General features: G+C 52.0%; 1 protein-coding gene across 1 annotated transcript in view; it reads left to right on the top strand.

Moving 5' to 3' along the window:
- Window positions 1-16,147, top strand: part of LOC141963904 (hydrocephalus-inducing protein homolog) — a 36,674-nt gene extending 20,527 nt beyond the window's left edge. The window contains 6 exon segments of the mRNA XM_074913641.1: window positions 1,094-1,121; window positions 1,272-1,349; window positions 6,031-6,344; window positions 12,337-12,463; window positions 14,809-14,966; window positions 16,060-16,147. Of these exon segments, the coding sequence (XP_074769742.1) occupies window positions 1,094-1,121; window positions 1,272-1,349; window positions 6,031-6,344; window positions 12,337-12,463; window positions 14,809-14,966; window positions 16,060-16,147 (793 nt within the window).
- Window positions 16,148-16,397: the final 250 nt, after the last annotated feature.

The raw sequence follows: 16,397 nt of genomic DNA, 5'->3' as shown, positions 1-16,397 counted from the left end.
TGCAGCCACAGACTGGCTACCCAACGGAGTGGGCGATGTCAGTGTGATTTGTGTCATGGTCCTCTGCCCCCCTTCACGTCTTGCTCTGCAGACTCTGGAGTTGTTGCCTTTGCTGTCGGCTGCAGAGCTGCCCCAGGTGAGCTGAGACGGGACCCAGGTAACATCTCAGATGAGTTGGGCTTTCCCAGAGCCACAGATTCTGCATCCACCCAGAGCTTCTCCAGGCTTTCGTCTGTGCTGCCCACCACAGAAACCATTTCACACTAAGCTTGTACGCATCATGTTTTAACAGTCTTTTCAAAGGCTGGTTTGTTCTATACTCTCAGGTCTGTGCATTTAGCTGCCTGGGGCAGGCATGCATTTTGTAAGCCGTGTATTCTGTCCTTTTCAGAAAACCAGTAACTGTTCCAGGAACAATTCACGTCCTGGTCATGCTCAGATTTATAGAGGGTAAAATAATTACTCCAGATGAGCCTGCAGTTAGTGTTTCTTTACCTGAAGAAATCAATTTCCACTGAGTATTCATTTTGGTTTATATCTAGCTCTAGTTACTGACGTCTCATCATTGCTCCATCCCCTCAGCAGCCAGACCTGGTCTTGCTGCCATGTTTGATTTGGGGAAACTTCTGTTGATCCAGTGTTCTCACAGTGCATTTATCTTCCTAAACCACAGCACCACCTGCACTGTTCAGGCAAGGGACGACATGTTGGGGGTGATGAGGTTGGATGCTCCCTAAGGGGTGGGGGGTGAGGGGATAACGTGGCTGCCAGGGCAGGGGCCCGACCAGTGAGGCAGGGGGTGCCCAGGTCACGGAGGGTCTCTAGGCTGGTGATGCTCTGTCTGCAGCAGCTGAGATGATGATCTTCATGCAGCTCTTCCTTGCTGTACGCAAACAGAGCAGCTGCTGGATGCTGATAAACTTAGGGGCAACCAAGGTCTGGCTTTTGCTGAAGCTCTGAGCTAGGTCAGCCTTTTTGGAGGTGCTTTTATTGCTGAGTGTGCAGTCAGGTAACGCCGTCAGGGTGCTGAAGCTGGGTGACCGCTGGGAGATAGCAGCTCCCATGACTTTTTCCATCTCTCCTTCTCTTCCAGACTGGATCCCTGCTGTTACCACTTCAAGGTAAGAAACAAAGGACGGCGTGCCCATCGGCTCTACGGGCCAACAGCAGGTTCTGGCTCGTTACGCCGGCGTCATCGTGTCCCTGCTGTCAGCACCACCGAGGGCCAAGGTTCCTCCCAGAGCCCCAGACCTGCCCGCCCTGGGTTTAAGGTTCAACCACTGAGGGTGGAGCTGATGCCGGGCAAGACTACAGAGATGGTGCTGGAATGCTTCTCCAGCACTCCTCAGGTGAGGTCCCCGCCGAGGGCTGAGCCTTCCCCATCAGGAGCAAGTGCTTTCAAGAAACTGTTCTAACAGCACAAGCTACCATGGCAGCACCAGCTTTCCTTGCTGGCCACTGTCAGTTCCTAAGGCTTTTTCATGTTTCCATGGCTACTGTAAACCCAACCTGCTGATACCAAAACACGGACTGAAGGAGATATTGCTACTCCAGGGGCAAATGGCAGGTTACAAGGTGTCATGTGCTGAGGCAGAAAGGAAGGGCAGAGAAAGTAAGTTACGCTTAGACTAGGAGCACAGGCAGAAAGTAAATAACAAAGTGCAAAGTAATGTATTTGGGGGAAGCAGTGAGTAAAACAAAACACCTGTGAAGGGAGGGAGTGTCTGGGAGTAGCATCATTTTTCCTCTGTAGACAAGCATGGGCAGAGGGCTTGTCTAGCACTGAGTCCTGGAGCAGAAGAACGAGCACAGTGTGTCAGCTGTAGCGATCGGGTGATGTTCATCCACGTGGGAAGCTGTTTGCAGGGATCATTACAATTGACAGCTTGACTTTGTCAGTATTTCCGTAACGGCTCACCCCAGTCTCTCAGCCAGTCCCAGGGTGCCAAGGGCAGCCAGGTCTCGCAGCACCCTTGGATGGCAGCTCAGGGGGAGATTTCAGCAGGGTCACGGGGTGTTCTCCTCCCTGGACCCTTCTTTCTCAGGGGAAATCCTACTCTGCAGAGAAGCTGCCAGCTAACCCTGGTGTGCGTTCCCTCTCTCCAAGACCAGAGGTTTAGGCAAAGGTGGAATAAATCTGCATCAAGCTCCTGCTGATACTTGTGTTTTGTAAGGTGTTTTAAAGGGCTGCCTTGGTGGTAGCTTGAGGAATACTTGATTACTCACCTAACTGACTGCAATGGGACTGTCCCTGTGCAGTTCGGAGCTCAAAGGTTTTGCTGAAGTAGGGAAAAGCTACCAGAAAGGAAATGAAGTGATCAGGGTGCAGGTGAGGCTGTCTTGCCTGGAAAGCCGAAAGGGGATCTGTGAGCTGAGCTGTGGCTGCCCGGCTCCTGCAGTCAAAACCAAGACCCTGGGAGTGGGCTTTCCACCTTCCTCGGGTCTTGAGAACTTAATACTCTTGAGGTTGGTCAGAAGCCCAACTCCCTGCATCGCCCATGCAACACGGATGATTTTGAGTCTGTAGACGAGGAGGAGGAGTTGGGTTGTGGTGTTGTATCAGAGGGAAGAGTGAGAAATGAAGGCAGGAATATGGGGAACTGAAACCATGAGAAAACAGGAAAAAGAGCATCCAGCTTAAGCAGAGGGTTTGCATGTGAACTGCAAGACCTCTCTTTCCTGGGGAGGTTTCTTTTAAAACCAGCTCTAGGAGGGTACAGTACCTGCTAGGAATGAGTGGCCCCCTCTTTACCTGAAGACAGTCTGCCTATTTGTGTTTTTCCATGGATCCTGTCCTCTAAGCTTCCAAGGGAGAGTTTGCTAGCATTGGCCCTTCTGTCACCTGTTTCCCTTAATATAGTTGTATTATTATTTTTTAAATCAGTTCCTACAGCTTTCTGTAAGTATTATGCCTGGCAGTGGGACAAATCAAAACAGTAATAATTTGGGGCAGGGACTATTACAGTTGTAGCAGCACATGACTCACAAGGGCTTTTTGTGGATAGTGGGGTGTGGCATTACGGACGTTTGAGAGCAGAATAAATGGGATGCAGCATAAAAAGAAAAGGGGGCTGCTGAGGAGTCCCGTGGCTGTAACTTGATGGCGGTAACAGGGTCTGTGGTTGGGTGGGCAGCAAACGCAGTGCGTTTTGAGGACGCCCTGCTGGGCCCCGCTGGGTGACGGGTGACTCCTCCGTGCAGGTGGTGAAGGAGCGGCTGCTGTGCCACGCCGTCGTGGGGAGCAAGGCAGAGAAGGCTCCGATAATGGAAGTGGATGTCACCTGCGAGTTCATTGCTCCCGTCCTGCAAATGTCCTCCAGGGAAATCACTTTCCGGGTGGAGAAGGTAAGTCTCTGGATTTCATCCTGGCACTGAAGAGCATGGCTGGTGACTGAAAGCCTGGTGGGGGTGTGCTTGTGTTCGAAGGAGGGAGTTAAATGGCTTCTCCAAGTCTCTGGGGCTTTGACTATTGAGCTGAGCGGGACCAAGATTTTGCCATTAACACTGAGATCAATATTTCGCCCCTCTGGGATCGGGAGCAGTCCCACCAGCTGTATTCCGCCCTCTTGGTGTGGAGACAGAGTTGAGCTGCTGAGCCGAGGGCACAGGGTGAGATGTGTGGGACCCACGAGAACAGCGTGGGCTTTGCACAGGCACCTCGTGTGCTGGGGCTGAGGTGGGCGAGCAGAGTGCTGCAGCTGAGCGATGCTAAACCCCCTCCTCACCCTTCCTGAGGGGCTTCGTAAAGTAAGTGAGGGTATTTTTAGAGATGGGACTGGTTTTTAACTTCACCCAAGTAAAACAGAGAGAACAGCTGCTCTGCCGAGGGGGATCATGGCTACTTCTAGAGAGACACCAGTTCCTGTACTCGGGGTGAAGGGAGGCTTCTGGGGATCCTCCAAGGCACGGTGATGTCTGAACACCGATCCTGTAGGGAAGCTGAGAAGAACTGAGATTCCTGTCAGCTCCTCAGGCTGATGAGAAAAACCTGTCATTTCTTGTCCCTCTTTGCCTTCTCTGCTGTTGGTGTAGTAGCTCTTTGCAACTCCCCAAGCTTCACCTTCTTCAAAGGACCTGCAGACATCCTTCAGCTGCAGTGATGATAACACCAGCGCAAAGCAGGTGCCCCTTAGCCTCTGGATTCTGACTTCTGCATCACCTTCCCTCTCCTGTGAGGTGTCTGAAAAATAAGATACTTCATTATTTAGTTTCTGTGTTTTCAGGCCTCTCCTCTGGTTCCCAGGCTTCCAGAGAAGCACAAAATCCTGTGAGGAGGCAGTTCAGGTTTAATTAGAAGCTTTTCAGCTGTCCCTGATGTCTGCCTGTGGTCTGCTTGATGCCATGCACTCTGATTGAGTGTTATGACACTGCAGCTGTTTGATACCAATTCATCCAGAACCAGTTTCCCAAACACTGTCTAGTTTATATAAACCATGCAGGAAGCCCAGAGCAATGCATAAACAGGAAGAAATAGCTTAGGTGGAGCCGAGCAGGGGCAGCAGGACACCCGTTGCAGCGCCACTGTTGAGGTTTCTCGCTGGCTGTATGTGCCTGTAGATGCTCAAAGCCAACCTTAGGCTGCTGCAGGCTCTCCACTGTGGGCCAAATCCTGCTCGCTTTTCTCCTCTGACCAGCATCACTGCTCTTATGAGGCTACTAGAGCTGACAAGGTTGTAAGAAATGACTGTACATAAGTGACAATCATCTTGTGCCGTTCTTCTCGAGAGAGGATACAAATCTGGAGACAAGTGCTCTGGGTTCAGTTTCTGCTTTGGATCTTGTTCATGCAGCTGCCTCCTCTCAGGGTCCTGTTCCCTCCTCTGTGTGCCAGAGTGTTTCCCTGTCCCCGGGGGATGCTGTGGTTTCTAAACATGAAAGGATCTGATATACTTAGAGAAAAACCACCTAGAAGGATAGAAACTAATAAAAATAGTGAATAGAGGTGTATGCACTTCTGGGGTTGAAAAACTTGAAATGCGTCAGAAAGGGAGGAGTTCCAAGGCCACTTCATGTTGTTTTTCCCTTGTGTCCTGTTTCTGTAGCAACCTGGTGATGTCCTAACTCTGCAGCACCAGTCTCTGTCTTTAAGAAACGCCTCCGCCCTGCCACTCAGCGTCGTCCTGGCCTTAGAGCAGCCCTTCTTAATCTGTGACGCGGAGCGGCAGCCCCTCTCTGCAGACGCTCAGGTGAGCAGCCGTGGGCCCTCCCGCTGTGGGGTTTGAAGAGGGGGGGTGTGGTGGTACGTTTCTGCTGGGAGGTCCTCTAGTAGAGAAGTTTATTCCTTAGACTCAGTGATAGACTGGCCTGAACTAAATCAGATTTGAATCAAGCTGCTTAAGGAAACAAAATATCATCTGAACTGGGGAAATACATCCTGGCTCTAAGACGTGAGGAGAGGGGAGCAGGCAGCTAGGCCTGGGCAAGCCGTGTATAACGGTGTCTCTTGGAAGTCACTGAACTCTCCAGCAGCCATTCTCAGATACCCTCCAGAGCAGCTGGCTTTCCTCAGGGGCAGCCCTGCCTCCAGGAAGGCTGAGGAGGCTCCTCCAGCCGCTGCCTGGCCCCTGCCCTGTTGTTGGAGGAAGGGGCTGGACATGGGCTCTGTTAAACGTTGTAGGCACGGCCACTGCTTCTGTGCTGTGCCAGTGACTAGCCCCTGCAAGGGCGAGGCTGCAGTGCCATGCTGCTTGTGCTGGGAGGGCAAAGCAGTTCCTCTAGAGCTGGGGCAAAAGGCCCTGGTGTACCAAGTGCTGATTTAGTGTGTATTTATCACATCGCCTCTGTGGGTCCCGAATTCAGCAGTAGAATATTTATTTTCCTCGTGTATTGATGCAGAGCACAGGGACATGGGCCTGAGATAGTCTCAGACAGAGCGTGGTGGGGCTTGCAGTCAGGCACACACTGTGAAGAAAACTCAGGATGAACTGAGAAGCCTACGCTGGGGTCACACATTGAACATTTCCACGTTTCGTGCTGCCAGACCTTGGGACTTCATCAGACTGGTGATTAATACTCTTCATTTCCTTGCAGCCCATGAAGCTGGAGGTAGGGGAGGAACTTCATCTCTCCATCAGATTTAACCCTGCTTATGAAGAGGATTTGTGTAGCCGGGTAGTGGAGAAGGTTCTGAAGATACAGTTTCTGGAGCATCCTCATGAGGAGCAGGTCACCGTTCGGGGAGAAGTCTACTTCCCAAATCTCCATATCCAGCCCACGGCCCTGGACTTTGGCTGCATCTTGAACGACACTGAAGATGTGCGTTACATCGAGATGACCAACTGCAGCCCGCTTCTTGTCCAGTACCACTGGTCGTTCCTGATGGACAGCCGCGTGAGCCAGATGAGGTATGTGCCCCTTTGCTCTCTCCTTGAAGCTCTTCTCCTTCCTCGTCTCCTGTTTGTGCTTTGCAGAGAGCAAAGCTGTTTGCCTGTGGTGTGACAAACTGCTTTCAACTTTCCCTGGGGGAGTAACACTTCCCAGTCGTGGTCAGCTTATGTCCCTTAGGTGCTCAGGGAATAAGTGATCTCCACCAGTCTGACGCTGGGAAGGAGACAACGTTCTCCACGATAGCTGGGGCTGTGAGATGCCACCAACGCTTTTTGCATCGTCCATATCCTAGAGTCCTGCTTTATTTCTGGAGCTACAAATCTGTACTTAGGCACTGGGACAAGCAGATGTATGATGTGACCTCTTTTTCTTCCCTGCCAACCCCATGTGTTGTCATTTTACACTAAGAACCTACACAGGCACTGCCACCAGAACCATGTGCTGCTGCCCCAGTCTCTTGCTGCTGCTTTGCTGTAGCCCCCATACTGGTTCCCCTGGGAAGGAAGGCTGGTGTTGGAAAGCTGCTTTCTCAGACCTTTGTGGCCTGAGGCAAACACCACACTGGTGCAGTGAGTTTTCATCGTTAAACTGCACCATCACATTCCCCAAACAGCCATTTAGTGTCTTACAGGGAAAGGGCAGGTTCTGCTGCAGCTGTGGGTGCAGCTGTAGGCGTTGGTGGGAGCACTTGTCTGAACGTCCTGGGAAGCAGGGCCAGCCAGCGCTGGGCTGTGGTTTACAAGCCCAAGAGCAATCTTGCAGTCGTGCTGGAGCACATTTATAAAAACATTTCTAGCAGTTCTTCCTGCTGTGGCCTCTCTGCATAGCACAAAAGTCTAGTCCGGGCAGTTTTAATTAAGTAGCAAATGGTTTTTCCATAGCACCCTAGGAAACCCAGCAAAGTTAACCATTGTGTGTTGAAGTGCTGCCACTACAAATAATAGAGATCATCAACAAACAGGTTTGCTTAGAGAATTGGGATCTGGCTCAGAGGACACAACCTACTGGGAACTGGAGATTAGCAGTGGCGATGAGGAGAGCTTGGGGGAGAAGACCTGGGCACTGTGTAGCCTGTTCACAGCCGGATCTTACCGAGTAACAACCAGTCTTTAGTGTGGCCCTTCTTGATGCACAGCACCTTCCAGAACAGACCCTAAAATGCAGAGGAAAGCCCACAAAAGCAGGTGGAGGGAAGTGGGCAGGGAAGGAGGAGCAGAGCTGTAAGCTCAGCTTGGAGGACCCTGTCAGCTCCTGGTAAATTAGATTAGGGTTTAATTGCAAGCTAGAGGGAAAATCTAATTTTGATGATAGAACAATGCATGTATTTTCTAATAACAGAGAAGCAAGCACGTTACAGCAAAGCCTGTGTGGAATTAATTCTTCTGGGGCCACTTGCTGGCCAGTTGCCTGTCTGTCTTTATTCTTTTCTTTTTTTAGAACCAGTTTAGTTTTTTGGAAATGTAAATGCTGAATCAGTTCTCAGCTTTTAATTACCCCGTCTCCACCTAAACTGGCTTTGGACCCGAGCCTGCAGGTGCTTGTTCTTCCAGGGGATTCCGCGTCACCCAACTCTGCTGAGTCGGTAGCAGTTGAGGGTCCTGAGCATCTGGCAGGAGAGCAGCCTCTGCTCCGAACAGCTTGGCATAGCCCCTTCACTGGCTCGTTAGCACTGGGGACATTATGGCAGCTCCCTTTTCTGCTCTGTATGTTAATTAAGCAGAAATGTACTTTCTGTGGGTCCCTCAGCAGACGCCATGTGATTCTCCATGGCAGAGCTGGAAATGAAGATGGTCTCCAAGCTACTGACACCTCAAGTTGCTCATTAAGAGCCTGGCAGAAGGGCAGCATGTCAGATATTATTTCTGGTCCACATTAAGCACTGTTAATATTCTAAATTATCAGATTAAACTCAGCCTGACAGCAAGGGAATCAAACATCAGGTCTCATGAGGGTGAGATCAATAGAGTTTAACCATCCATCTGTCTGACCTTGCTGGAGCCCATCATCAGAGACTCCCACCATCGATCAGACACACACGTTTATTTTGGCCAGGAGAGAAACATGTTCCTCTGCCTGGACAAGACTGTGTGCTTAGATCTTTTTTTCTTCTAATTGTTCAGCCTATTTTTCCTACTTACCCTTTGATCACTGCTGCTACTTTGAGCAGAGCAATCATATAAGAACACAGTCCAACCATTGCTGTGTGGTGGGACGTGCCCAACTCACGCCAACCCATGGCCCTTCTCTGGCACTGCTGAGCCATCAATCTCTCATGGTGACTCTTCTTCTAGACCTCTACGTGGTTAGAGACAGACTGAGAATACGTTCTCCTCACCCCTTGGGCCTTTGATAGCTCAAAGCTGAGTTAAGCCTTTGCACCACGATGTTTTCTGCGGCGTTGGAATGGGTCACCAGAGTCACCCAGCAGGAGACTGTAGGTCTGGAGTCAAATTCAGAGATTTCATCATACTTCCTACCTTAAAGGTTTCTTTATGAAAGACTGATTTGTCCCCCTTTCTAAGGGCAGTATCCAGCTCCTCAGCTTTGTTTGGGTTTCTCATCAAAGGGAAGACATTAAATCTCAAAGGATATAGAAGGATTTTCTTTGAGACCTGTGACAAAGGCTGCCAAAGCCTCATCGCCAAACTTCGCTGTTCTCTGGAGTTTTCATCCTCTATTAAGGACCCGTGCCTTGTCATTTACTTTGAGCATTGCTGTTCCTGCATCACCTCTTTGTCCCCTTCATGCAAGACACGTTTCCTCCCTGGGACAGAGCTGACACACACCGAGCAGTCCGTGTGCCAGGATGGATCAGCAGGGAGCTCTGCCCCTCTGTGGCACCTGTCCAACCCCCTCTGTGTATTGATCTGGCGTGTCTGGGGAGTGGGAACTTCTTAGCTACAAATCCAGTGTAATGAATTGCCAGTAGATTCTTTGGGGAAAGGGTTTGTTGAGCTAAACATGTAGAAAATCACTCTTTCCTTCCCATCCAGGATTTTCTCGGCCAGTGTGTTTTGAACCAACCAGGAGCCTTTCTCCTCCCAAGTGGGTCTTCCTACAGCTGTTTGCACTGCAAACAGCATCCGTGTCCCTATCAATGATGTTGCGCCTGTGCGGTCTGGATGGTTCCTCCTCTAATTCCCTCAGGGCAGGAGGCTGCTGCTCAAGGCCGGTCTCTGCAGAGCTTTAATGTTTATGAAACAAAATGTTGATTTTTATTTTTAATTCTTCTGTTGTTCATGGGAAGGGCTTGCTGTCATAGCCTGGCTGAGGGAGAGCAAGAGCATCAGTTTCAGAGACTGCTGCTGTTGCTTCCCCGTCATCCCTCTGGCAGAGCACTGGGTAGGGAAGGCACCCGATGGAATCTGGGGCGCAGGATGGGCTTTTTAGTCCTCTTTATTTGCTGACCTGCTGTCACTGCATGTGGCAATGAGGAGTAAGGTGACATAATTTTCCAGACCTTGTTTCTCATAATTTCTCCAGCTCTTTCTCCCCCTTCACTCTCTTCCTGCTTCCAGCAAGCTGTGCATCAAGCAGCTTTGCTTAAGGGAAAATCCCTCTGAACCCACTGGCATCGCTCTGCCCAGGAGTGCTGTCTCTAGTATCGCTGTGCTCTTTCGCGGTGCATCCCTGTCTTCAGAGGGGAGGTGAGAAATCTTTAAACTCTTAGGAGAAGAGGCTCAAGGCAAATTAGAATCCGGGTGCCAAATCTTGGCATGTTTTGGGGTGTGAATCTGCACAGGGAACTTTTGTGCTGATTCCTTCTAGTCCAGGGTGCTGCCTAGTGCAGAGGTGATGGAGACCCTAGCTTCCCTGCTGGTCCCATCATCACCCCTGAACTGGCTGCTGCCGAGACAGGGATTGGCAGCAAAAACCCTTCCAGAGAACAGGGATTTTGTCCTGCATGAGTCCAACCCTCAGCCCGACTCTAAAAAGTTCTCCCCTACCCCACATCCCCCCACATCTCATCCCAATGGCCCTTAAACAACCCAGGGATGGGGAGTCCCCCCCTCCCTGGGCAGCCTGTTGTTGCGGGAGGATATCGGACCTGCACAACTCTGTGAGAGTTACATCGAGCAAAGCCGTTTATTTTTCCAATAGCACATATTTATGCTCTCGCCAAAGCTCTTACTTCATAATTAGCAAATTGGCAATTCGACAGCTCTCAACCTTTTCTCCTGTCAGCATGAGACCACTCTAACACGCGCTGTGCAGACCAACCACCTGCTCGTTCAGGCGCTGTTCACCCGGCGGTAACTCCCACAGCTCAGTGTTGCAGCTGCCCGTTGTTTTCCCTGCCGCCTTGGCACAACTCAGCAGTTTCTGATCTATCTCCCAAGGCCTGTTTCTCATCAAAGCCTTGCTGCTTCTCAGGGGCTGTGCAGGGCTGACAGGCCGATGTCTCCCACAGTGGGGGCCCAGGAGTCATCAGGAAAACCCTGGAGGGCATTTTCTTCTGGGAGAGTCCCGGTGGCAGCGTCCCAAGATGCTCCCATGTCACCTCCTGGATGGCTGGGAGAAGGTGAAGCCACCCACCAAGCTGGCCCCTCTGGGTTGGAAGCCCGGGATGTCTCTGGCAAAGGCGGCTCCATTTTAATTTATTTTTTCACAGCTGGGCTCACACGTCCATCCATGGCCCTTTCTCTGACCGGGCTCGGTCGTGCACGTCAGCACAATGAAGGGCCCTGGTGCCAGGTGCCAACGTCGCCGTGACGACTGTGCTGCATCACGGTGACATCATGGCCTGGTGCCCATCTCCTGGCAGTAGGAAGGGGAAGAGAGAGGAAATTGCTAGAAAGCCCTGTTCCCTTTTCCTGGAGAGAGCAGCTTTTAGCCAAGGAGTGAACCCAGCTGCCTTTGCTTTTGGCGTGTCCTCCTAGGCCAATGCTGCGTCCTGTTGGCCCCGGGAGCTGGTGGCAGTGTCCCCTGGCACTGTCCAACAGGGACTCTGCTATTTTTCTTCATTATTCAGCCCTGCTTCTCTCTCTGGACATCTTCAGGGATGTCTGTGTTACGATATTTAGCTGGATCTTAAATGTTTACCAGTTTAGGACCAAGAAGTAATAAATGGGCCTTGACAGCAGGCAGCTCTGAAAGGTGACTTAGAGGGTATATCCCTCACTTGAACTACGTCTTGTCGAAGGAAGTTTTAATATCCAAATTATAGGTCTGAGTCTAGAAGGCTTAGATATCTTGGGAGATTTATAGCCCATATTAATAACCAATTATTTCTCAATAACCAATTATTTCTCAAACACATTTGCCATGCAGTTAGGCCCAAGCCTTTAGATGAGCTGAGATGATAAATGCCCTGTTAAAGTGCGGTGACAAATGTCATATATTTTGTGTTGATGCTGGTTTCCCAGCTGTTGCGATGTGAAAACAATTGCATCTGTGACCCTTAAACTGAGCCATCCATCAGTGCTGTGCTGGACACGTGGGGGAGCAGGAGTCGCTCCCCAGCCCGTTCCTGGGCTGCAGGTTGGGATTGATCTGATCTGGCGGGATGTCCTGGCCACGGGACGAGGGGGACTGTCATCCCATATGGTTGTTGCTGCTGATGGCAGAGCAGCATCTAAAGGTGATGGGGTTTGAGAGCAGACTTGGAGCAGCCAGGCCCTGCTCCATCACAGTGTAGGATCAGGCCTCTGCTTGGTGGGGCTGAGTCAGGGTCCATCCTGGACCAGCAAAGTCCATCTCCAGGAGCACCAGCTGTTGTGTTCGTGCAGCGGGGAGAGGGCTCTATGGATGCCAGGGGTTGGACCCGACCTTTCAGCTTTGATCCCCCAAGAAGCTGAGGGACCTTCCATCCATCAGTGCGCTGTGGGTCCTGCGTGAGTAACGGCGTTGTGGGTCCAGCATCCCATCTTGGAGCCACCCCCTCTGCCAGCAGCCCCTCTCCAGCACCAACCACTCCGTTCCACTCAGCGTCGCCTGTGGTGCATGGTGCCCCTTCCCCATGTCCCAGTACGTGTTCCTGGTCATGGAGAGCTGTACTTCTCTCGGCAGCCCTGTTTGCAGTACTGGCCTGAGCCGGGGCTCCAGCAGTACGGCGCCCATGGAGGTGGAGTACGTGTCCAGAGCAGCGGATGAGGACATTGTGCCCCGTCTCTTCCGAGTCCAGAACATCACACGGGTGAGGGTCTCTCCTCTGGCTCTGTGCCAGAGCAGGGGGGTTCAGGAGGGCTTCACTCGTGTCTGTGTGTGTGCCCAGGCGCCCCCCAGGCATCTCCCAGTACAGAGGTCAGGGCTGGGTGAGCTCATGTGCAGGGGGTGGATTGCTTTTGTTAGCCTCTGCATTGAGGAGGGGCTGGGGCATCACCAAAAGCCGCTTTATGTGAGCAAAGACCTTTTTTGAAGAGCAGAAGGATGATGCATCTAGTGACACTGTGCACTCCAAGAGCTTGTCATAGCCCAGCCAGGTAACTCTCCGTTAATGAACTAATGGAATGGTGCTGTAGATGCTGGTGTCTCTTCAGCCTCATCCAGCTCCTCCAGAGGATGCAGCCCCAGCTCTTCTCCTGGCACAGAGGAGCCTGTAAAATTGCTGTTGGCTCCATCCAACCTTTCTGGAGTTCACAGCTCCTTGCAAGACGCTAGGTAACTCTGTAGGATGACTTTCTCATCCTGCCCAGAGGTCCATCTCTGCCCTGCCACACACGTCTCGCAGGATGGAGACTCCCTGCATGGGCACAGCAGCTGCCCTGGGACCAGCAGAGCCCTTTTCCTGCAGGATGAGAAGATCCACACAGGTTTTCACCTGTTGTTGCATTGATGCTTGGCTGGTTCAGCTTGCCTTTAAATGAAGAGAAATGCAGTGGGATTGGGAATTGACAGGGACTGTGATGAACAGCTCACGTGAGTGCAGAAGTGTACATGGAAAGAAGAGCTGGTTTAACTGCAGAAGCCAAACATGAAGAGGTGGCATCCCTGCAGTCTTTAAATCTTTCAAGGGTGGACAAGAGGCTGAGGCTGGTGCCTCAGTGGAGGTCATCAGGCAAATGGGAACTATGGAGCTTGGAAGGACGTGTGTGGCTTGGCTGATGGCATGGCTGTGAAAGGTGCTTCAGTGTGGGAGCTGGGGTTGGAGGAGATAAATCCTGATAATCTGGACTCTTAACACAAAGAGGGGTTTGGTCCATACTCTGGGGGGGCATCTGGTATTTTCTGGGTGTCAGCACAAAATCCTTCAGCAAATGTGCTTTGCTCTGAGGTGGTACAGCATACCCCGTGCTGAATTAAAATGCAGCGTGATTGAAATCTCTGGATCTAAGAAGAGAGTTCCCCAGGGTGCAGATCGCTGGAGGAGAGCTGGTAAATGCATGGAGCCACTTCTTGCCAAGCCTTGCCGGCTGTAGGGGAGCAGGCATTTGGGGTGTCACAAGTCCTCCAGAGCCAGATGGAGCTTTCACCTGAGCTTCAAAACGGATCCCAAAACTTTCCTTCCCGGACTGTCAGAGGAGTTTTCTCCTGTTTTAACCCCACTTATTTGTTTCATCTTCCCCCTCTGCTTTCCTGACTTCCACCTGGAAGCCAAAACTCAAGCCCAGGGAGGTCAGCCTGTCCCAGCCATATCACCAACCCACATCGGAGCTCCTGAAAAGTCCCGAAAAGCCCTTATGCATTTGGGATGTGCTGGTTGGAGTGGGCACCAAATGCCCCCACCACCCACTCCCCAGGCTGGGGCTCCCTGCAGAGCCACAGGAATACCTGGTCCCACTGCTTGGAGATGTTCTGTGCTTGCCCTGCTCATCAGGCATCTGAAATTGGATGGATGGAGCCCTCCAGAGCTGGGGATCCCCCATCTGCATTTGATCCCCCCTTTCTCCTCCAGTGTGTGCTCTCCACACGTGTGCCTCTGAGACCTGCAATGCAGCTGGAGTGCGTGACCCACGGTTTCATCCCATCAGGCACTCCTGATGCCCCGAGTACTTCTGAGCAAGAGTCCTGCATCTGCCTGGCTAAAGCCTGGCCTCATTTAACTTTGTGGCTGTAATCCTGCTCCTGGAGCCTGCTAACCAGATTAGGTTTCAAGACTAACCAGATTACCAGGGTATTAGGGCACGTTTCCACTCTCCCCCCTCTCCATGGGTGGCAGCTTCTCATCAGCCTCCTAGTTTACAGCAAACACAAAAAAACCGCGTCCCCTGGGATCTTCTGCATGCAAGACAAGGATGGGATGGAGAAGCCTTGGGGAAGCTCAGGGGTCTGGTAATAGGTTTAGGGAGATACAGAGAGAGCCTGAGATGCTGCGATAAACCATGTCAGTGGAGCTTCCCCCGGGTGGGATGGGGTGGTGGAAGCAGTGTGAGCTGTGGAGGAGAGGACTCAACTATCTATCTTTTGAAGGACCAGGGAAGAGTTTTCCTCTCTTCCTCTACTACTAATGCATGGCAAACCCCTCTTGCCCTCCATCAGACCTGCCATGGAGGCAAATGAGGGCAGCCCATGGGTTCAAGCTGATGAGGTTTGCTTTCCTAGTTGCAGGAGGGGCACCTGATGGTCCGGAATTTCCAGTACCTGTGGCGGTCAGTGTATCGAGACACCCCGGGCTCCAGGAAGTCCTTCCTGCACCTCCTGGCCCAAGTGGAGAGCTGGCAGAAGGAAAGTGTTGATGGCAGGACGGTGGTGCACTGCCTGTGAGTGTCATCTGGAGAGGAACAGGCTCTGGCATGGGGGGAGATGCCACCAGCTCACGTGCCACCAGTTCTGCTTGGAAATCCTCTAAAAAGTCCCAACGGGCATCACTGTCCCCAGTGGTGCTCTCTCTCCTACAACTTGAGTTTTGCTTGAGGCACTTTGTGGTCACCATGTCAAACCTCCTCCATGAGATGGATGTTTGGTGGGAGTGACACCTGCCAGCAGCAGCCCTGCCATTTGTGCCTGTACCCTGTCTTGCAGCAAGGCTCGGCAGAGGTCCCAGCCCTGTCACCATGTCCCATGTGTGTCACAGGCTCTAAAGGGATGTGGCAGGAGCTGTGCAGCTCCCCCCACTTACTTCTCATTGAGGTGGACACGCTCTCCATCCCCCTCCTGCCACCTGGGTTTGGCTCACACAAACACCCGTGCGTGTTCACCTCGATGGGACCTAGCATGTTCACAGATTGGTAGGGTCAGCAGCGAGGTGAGCCTTTAATCAAAAATTAATTACAGCCTCGTCTGTCTTCATTAGCGTAAGGATAATTTGAGAACATGCTGGCATCATGTTCTCTATTTCTTGCCCTGGTCCCCTTTTCTGCCAGGGTTCAGACGTGGTGGTGTGGGATGATTTCATCCCAGGATGGGGGGAGGTACCCGGTGAGCTCTGTGCTGGGGGAAACGTGGGATGGTTCCTCCACCAGCACTAGCCAACAGGTCATCAGCTCAAGGTTACCTTGCAGAGGGGAATGGCGTGGTAGAGGGACACAGTGGCATCCCCAAGGTCTCAGAAGGCATCGCACCATGGCAGGGCTGGAAACTGGGCCCAGATGTCCAGGATTCAGCCGCGATGATCCAGAAAGGTGTTTTCATACTCTGCTGTGGCTCTTGCGAGGACCAGAGGGCAGGATCACAGTTCCTGCCGCCATGTGGGTCTGGTTCAGGTCCCCCAGTCTGGGAGGACTGTGGGGTATGAGCTCCTGGTGTGGGACATCTCCTGGGATGCAGGGATGGATAGAGAAAGGGGGAATTAAGAGGGAGAAAGATGCTGTAATGCCATGTTCTCACCACTGACACGTGTGTTTCTTCCACCAGGAACAAAGGTGGCCAGAGAAGCACCTTCTGTGCCTCCACCATGATCCTGGAGATGATCAAGTGTCACAACATGGCAGATGTTTTCTAGCTGCAAAGACCCTTCGCAACTACAAGCCAAATATGGCAGCGACCTTGGTAAGCATGAGACACCGCCAGCAGCCACGCTGGCTGCTGGTCCCCACACCCAAAACACCTCCTTTCCCACCCCAAATCCTGATGAGCACTGTGGGCATCCTCATGCAGAGCATGTCTGGGCGAGTGTGCCAGCGCCGTGCTGCGGGCTGGGGTGGGCAGGGCGGTGACGCAGCTCTTGAAAGCAGCCTTGGGCTTGCCTTCAT

The sequence above is a fragment of the Athene noctua genome, chromosome 9 (genome assembly GCF_965140245.1).
Source record: "Athene noctua chromosome 9, bAthNoc1.hap1.1, whole genome shotgun sequence".
Taxonomy (NCBI): domain Eukaryota; kingdom Metazoa; phylum Chordata; class Aves; order Strigiformes; family Strigidae; genus Athene; species Athene noctua.
Note: the sequence above shows the minus strand (reverse complement) of the source record. Positions and strands in the feature narration are given on the sequence as shown.